The following is a 6,671-nucleotide window of genomic DNA, read 5'->3' as shown; positions in this document are numbered from 1 at the left end:
ATTTGTAAACCTGAATGCCACGTGTGGCCCTGAAGCGTTCACAAAGGCACTGTGAAGTCTAGGCCGGGAGTCCACAGCAGGGATGTGGTGGTCAGTCCAGTGGCTTGGGATTGATGGCTCAAGTTGTTCAATGTTAACTTGGGCAATTTACAGAGCAGTGCGGGAGTCTGGTATCAGAAGCTGTGCATCTTTCGAAGAAAAGTTGCTTTGAACAACTGTTTCAATTGCTACAGTGAACTTTGTTCAGAGCTAGTTTCACAGCAAACAGCCAACATCAAACTCTTCCAAGAAATGAGCATACATTGTGAGAAAGGTAGGGGAAGAAAAAATCCAGGAAATAGGACAAGGCTATCAGATAGTAAGTGCACGGATTTGAGTGAAAGGTGACAAGAATCAGGTCAATGATATGCTCAGAAAGAGATAATAGTTTAAAAACCCAAACCAGAAGGTGGACAAAGCTAGAGGGTGGAGCTGCAGGCGCAGTTCACACAGGTGGAGACAAATGAGCTTGACACCAGGCTTCCCTCGCCTCCAAATGCAACCCCACCCTCTCAGGTGGGTACGTGGCATCAGCTGGGTGGGCGTACGGCACACAGCTGGGACCACAGTGGGGCCAACAGTAATTTTGATGATCTGATTTAAATGCAGAAAAAGGGAATGAACGTGACAGAATGATTTTTTTTTTAAGCTTAAGGAAGCAAAAAAAGAAAGCTTAAGAGGCTAAGAGTCAGTTCCTAAAACTTTTTTTTTTAACAGAAAGTCCCAGAAACAAATGATGTCCACATGTGGAGAAGCTTACGAAGCTCCAGGTCGGATAAAGCTGGCCCTGCCTATTCCACAGCGTGTGAGGGGCAAGGAAGGGCTGAGCGTATTTCTAAAGGTGGGGTGAGTGAGGACTTGGGGAGCAGGAGTTTCGTTCCCAGGCAGACGGCTCAGCCAGGCACTCGGCTGGCACGCTGGTAACAGCGTGGTGCAGACGTGCTCCAAGACTGCACTCTTTCTGTGAAGGATACACAGACTTTGTATCCACAGCTCTGAGGGATGAGCTGGGCCCCCGCAGCTGTCCTCGCTGGCCCGCGGGGTGCAGCAACTTCCTGAAACAAGCAAGGCCACAGGGAGGCTCTGACAACAGGCAAAGGGAGGGAGGAGCAGAGACATGCCCAGGACCAATGATTTGACAAGGGTCCGAGGGTCCGCGTGGAAAGTGACCCAGCACCTACTGCACACCAGTCCCTTCTAAGTGGCAGAAAACCCCCAGGCCTTGCCCTCAAGAAGCTTAAGGTCTCTTGGCAGGAAAGCGGGAGCCCCACCTTAGAGAAACTGTACAATGGTGATTCTCAGTTAAACAGTAAGAGGCATTTGCACGACTGGTCTCATCAAACATTCACAAATATTTAAATTAGATCACATAATCAACTAGAGGTGTTCTGTGATTTTTTTATTTTTATTTTTTTGCAGTAGAGGTAGTCTTCACAAGTTGTATCGACATAAATTATTACACGTTATTATAAATCTGACTCTGAAACGCACTCGGGGAAACAGTAATTTAAAGACACCCTAAAGGGGTTTCTTTGACAAAGAGCAACGGGGAAGCTTCCGCCTCTATCGGCCTCCCGTGAGACGCAGACTTTCCTATGCTGAGTCTCTTAGCGGGAGGGATACCCACAGAACACACTCAGGAAAAACAAAGCAGCTTTCTCATCCAGGGTCCTCAACAATCACCAAAGTCATCTTCAGTTATCTTTGAAGAAAGGACTAGAAAGAATGAAAGAAGCTGTGAAAAGTCAGATAATTTTCAAGACCTTTTCACTTCTGTTTCTGTAGAAAAAATGAAATGGAACCAGTTGGCAAGTGTCAGGCGTCAGGGAAATCTGATTAATGACACCCTTCTATATGACAATCATTAATAATCATGGGATAAAATAAATAAGGGACAGAAAAAAATGCATGCAGTAAAACTTTTCTTTTATTGAATTTTATATTTATCATACCAGTAAAAAAAAACCAAGAAAATAAATACTACAGTAAAAAAGGGATATGCACGTGGCGATTCTTGGCACAGAAAGAGGGCATGCTGCATGACAAATATTTCAATCAGATCATATCGCTAAGCAGAGGAGCACTGTGGTTGTCTTTTGTTTGTTTTTGCAGTAGAGGTAGTTTGAGAGCATGGTGGGTGCCCCTGAGCTCCACCCTATTCTGGCGGTACGTGCTACTCTGGTCACACCCAGGTGAGGTTGGGGTACAGGGCCGGGCATCTCTGCACCCTTCCCCAACCCTGGCTCCTCAGAAGGGCAGTCCCTGCTGGCAGCGCCCATGGGGCTGGTGGAGAGGTGAGACCGAGCTGTAGCTGGAGGACCCAGCGGCCTCCTGCTCTTGTCACAGGTGTAACCCCCCCAGTGTGCCGTTTGCACCCCAGTGCTGCTTCTGCTTCTGGGGAACCCAAGCCACCACAGCCAGTCACAACAAGGAGAGGATGGCGACGGCCCCCACATCGTCGCCTCATTTGTTCAGTTCTTCTATGGAGAGGTCCCTGAGGCGTCCAGTCCAGGCGGTGGTTCCTGCCTGCTCCTGACTGCTCTTCCCTCGCAGCCGCCAGCCCAGCCTCACCAGGCCTAAATCAAGCCCCAGGGCCTTCCACAGCCGCCCACAGCTCACAGCACAGGAGCTTCCTGGGCAGGCACCTGGAAACCAGCCCTTCCTGCCTTCTAGTCTCTGGTCTCCCCAGCACAGGTCCTCAGCGTTTGCAAGTGTGATGCCAAGGCCATGCCAGTTCTGGGCCTTTACCTGCAGAGGCCATTCATGCCCCGGTGCCCTCACCCCTCCTCCCAGACCCCCCTTCCCGCCCAGGGTACCCCCCACCGAGCAGCCCCTGTGGGCCTCCCCGCCTGGCGCACTCTCCACAGAGTGGGTCCTGTGCAACTCCCTGCCTGTGCTCCAGGCTTCGAGGCTCCACTCTGTTCATGGAATGTTCCGGAGTGACTGCCTTTTCTCCCCACCTCCTCCGAACAGAGGCTGCCCAGATTAAATATTCCTTTCCCTCATGGCAATCTGTGTGGTGCCAACCTTGCTCTCACCGTGGGCTGTGGGCACAACGGCTGATGGGGCCGCAGATGAGGCCACCCCTCTTCATGGGGGTCTCTTACGAGGACACAGTTCATAGCAAATGCTCCCACGCCCACAACACAGATGACCTTCCCTGGGAGGGGTCGGTTCTCCAGACAGGCTGCCAGGAAAAGCAGAGATCAGTGGGGCACATGGGCAGGAATGCTTCGAAAGCAGGGGGTCACAGGCAAAGCTCCAAATAGCACATTTCTGGAGCACATCGTGTAGGAGAGCAGACTCCCCACTCAGACCCCCTTTTAGTGTCAGCTTGTGGACACTCAGGTGCTTCTCAGAAGCTGGTAGCACTTCCTCCGTCCAATCACTGAGGTGCCAGCCCCACCCATGGCTGAGGGCCAGGGCTGCCTGCGTGAAAGGCAACCACCCCGCTCTGTGCCCACCACTCAGGCCACCCCACACAGACTCTCCCTCGCTGCATTTCTTAAGGCCTGCCTTGCCCAGGGCCTGCTGGCTCCCTCCAGGGTTCAGGTCCTAATGGGCTCAGGTGCTACCATCGCCCAGCCCTGCCCCTCAGCCTCAGGGGTTGGAGGGAGCTCCCGCCCGTCCGGTTGCTCTGACACCCACTGCTGCTTCTCTTGCCGGGTCTTGATGAGCCTCTCTTCGTCTTGAGTTCTTCAGGCTGAGCTGCTTCCTGCCAGGACCTGGTGCCAGGCTGTGGAAGAGGTCCTGCCTCGGTCACTCTGGACACATAGGGTGCTTTCTTGGACAAGCACAGCAAATCTCTGTGCTTCTGAAGATACCTTGTGGGACATGCAGAGCTCATCTTTCACAGAGACGGAGCATCGAGTACAGAAAGCTCCCACCACTGCACACACAGGCAACTCTATACTACTGCGGGGGGCATCCCGGGGCCCAGGACACCCAGCGCTCAGCGAGTTACTGCAGGCTAAGGCAGAAAGGTCCAGGCAGAAGCGTGCATGGTCGTCCTGTTGCACATACGAGCATCCTTCGGTTGCAAGAAGAAGTGAATCACGTTCTGTCACTCCCTGCCTTCCACCTTTACCTTCCCACCCTCTATAAGGCCTGTAATCGAATGCACGCCCATTCTCAGGAAAGAATTTCAACGCGGTGGCACGTGATGGCTGCACTGCATGGGTTTCACCCTCCACACCGTACTGGCACCTCAAAGGCACTGGGGTGACTGCAGGCGCACCTTGCCTGTGACTGGGGTCAGCCTGCTTGCATTCCAGTCCTGACCTGGCTGCCTCCTGGCTATCAGACTAGAGTTCAGTGTCTTCATCTGAAAGCGAGGATCGTAGTAAAACCTATCTCACAAGATGGTCGTGAGGATGCGATTTCAAAAGAAAAGGTCCTCTGCCAGTTCTCGCCATGCATCAGTGCCCAGTGGCTGCTGGCCATGCTCAGGTTGACCACCCTGCCGTCTAATGGAAGGTCTTCAGGGATAGGAGGGGCCTTCCCAGACACATCAAATGCCACCCAGAGGCTGGCTCTGGCCACATCAAATGCCAGCAGACAGGGTGCTGTCTGCACCCCTCATCCCTTCTAGGGAGTTTTTTTCATGGCAGTGGAGGGGAGAAGTTCCCCACATGAGTGTGTTGCCTTCTCGGGGACTTCCCCAAAGTATTCCAGAGAATCAGGACCCAACTGAACCTCAGCCAGGCCCGCCTGGCCCCAGCCACTTCAAGGCTCTCATCTGCTGATACCACCTCCATCCCAACCTGTGCTCCTGGTGGTCCTGGGAGCTGGAGGGTCACGGTGACGGGAGGGCGTGGCAAGGCATGGAGCGGGCCTCTTGCTGTGGAAGTGACTTTCCAGGCATGAAATGATGGCAGCCCACCCTTCTGCACCCTCCTCGGCCACACCTGAGCCTGCAAACAGCCGCTGTAACAGCCAAGATTCGGTTCCTCTCCTCTCACACCTTCCCGGCTTTCCCTGTGACACCACATCGGCCCGGCTTAACACAAAACCCAGGAGAATCCCAGCAGCTGACCCTGGCACATGACAGGCCCCAGGACACTGGCTCTGAGGAAGCTCTGTGGGGCTGGGCCTGTTGCCATGAAGGGCACACCCTTCGTAAAGCAGAAGGTGACATTTCTTGGGTGCATGTGTTGGAGTCTTCTGATTCTTATTTTCCAAAAAGGCTGCCCATCAGTGTCTGGGGAAACCCAGCGCCGGCTGACAAGCAGCAAACCTGCTCACCGGCAAGGTGCACTTCCTGTCTGTGCTGATGGGGCCGCTGCTGGGGGTGGGTGCCTGAGGCCCAGGGCAGAACAATGGACGACGTGCCTCTGTGGGGAGAGAGGGGCCAACCTTTCTGCCACTACTGTGCATGGTGGGGGCTGTGCGCTCAAGCAGCAGGGCTGCTGCGTGATGATGTGGCTGATCGGGCCAAGGTGGGAAGGTGGCTCCTGCTGGGATTAGCACGTTTCCAAGCCCTGTCCTCCATAACATTATTCCTTGAAGGAATTATTAACCCAAAAAGCATCCCCCAACCTCACCCCCATCATCTAGGTTTTTTTGTTTGTTTTCCAGACGGAGTTTCACTCTTATTGCCGAGGCTGGAGTGCAATGGTGTGATCTCCGCTCACTGCAACCTCTACTTCCTCGGTTTAAGCGATTCTCCTGCCTCAGCTTCCCAAGTAGCTGGGATCACAGGCACGTGCTTCCATGCCCAGCTAATTTTTTGTATTTTTAGTAGAGACAGGGTTTCACCATGTTGGCCAGGCTGGTCTCGAACTCCTGACCTCAAGTGATCCAGCTACCTCGGCCTCCCAAATTGCTGGGATTACAGGCTTGAGCCACCCCACCTGGCCTATATGGCTTTTAAAATCAGGTCTGTGTACACAGGACATGCACAGAAATGACCCCATCCAAAATGTCTTTTCTGCTAAACCTACCCCTAAACCAATAGCTGCCAGCACACACAATTAGAATATTGAACTCCCCATACTTTCAGGCACCTGCTGAAATAGATCTCTTCCAACACCAAGCTCTAAAAACTGAACTAGAGGCTTCAGGAAGGTTTGCCGTGAACTGCTAACTCTTTATGACCAACAGTTTGCATACGGATTTGGAGCCAAAATAAACCCAAACTTGCAGATGTTCAAACACGCACTGGCAAATCTTTCCCCCGATGGAAAGAAACACATGCAGACCAAGCACTTGCACCCTTCAGTCAGATGCAAGTCCAAGCTGCAGGAGAACACTAATTGTGATACTTCAAGTCTCAAAGCAAGCTGTGCCTGAGGGCGGAAGGAGACCGCGCTGCCTGCAAGAAGGGAATTAAGCCTCCAAGCGACAAGTCAAATGCGGTGTTGTGTGTTGTGTGTTGTGTGTGTGTGTGTTGTGTTGTGTGTTGTGTGTGTTTTTTCTCCCTTTCTCTGGACAATGAAAAGGAAAGGGAAGAGGAACTGCCCACTGCAGTCTTGGTGATTTCTTGTTAAGTACATATATAAATACAAGCGTGTTGGAAACATATTCTTAATAAAATTATTAATAACTCAGGATGGGAGGAGACATCTGATGTGGGATCACAGGGGTGTGATTCTTAGTGTGTTCCTTATTTTTATGACTAGAGGCTGGTGTGC

At 52.4% G+C, this 6,671-nt stretch overlaps 1 protein-coding gene across 1 annotated transcript in view; it reads right to left on the bottom strand.

Annotated features, from left to right (window-relative positions):
* Window positions 1-1,427: 1,427 nt before the first annotated feature.
* The window catches only part of DUSP22 (dual specificity phosphatase 22), a 68,887-nt gene continuing 63,643 nt past the window's right edge, over window positions 1,428-6,671 (bottom strand). Inside the window, exon 8 of the mRNA XM_032140373.2 lies at window positions 1,428-1,755. Coding sequence (XP_031996264.1) covers window positions 1,712-1,755 — 44 coding nt within the window. The 3' untranslated portion in view covers window positions 1,428-1,711. The remainder of the gene's footprint in view (window positions 1,756-6,671) is intronic.

Source organism: Hylobates moloch, unplaced genomic scaffold (genome assembly GCF_009828535.3).
Source record: "Hylobates moloch isolate HMO894 unplaced genomic scaffold, HMol_V3 SCAFFOLD_20, whole genome shotgun sequence".
In the NCBI taxonomy this organism is placed as follows: domain Eukaryota; kingdom Metazoa; phylum Chordata; class Mammalia; order Primates; family Hylobatidae; genus Hylobates; species Hylobates moloch.
This window is presented reverse-complemented; position numbering and strand designations above follow the sequence as displayed.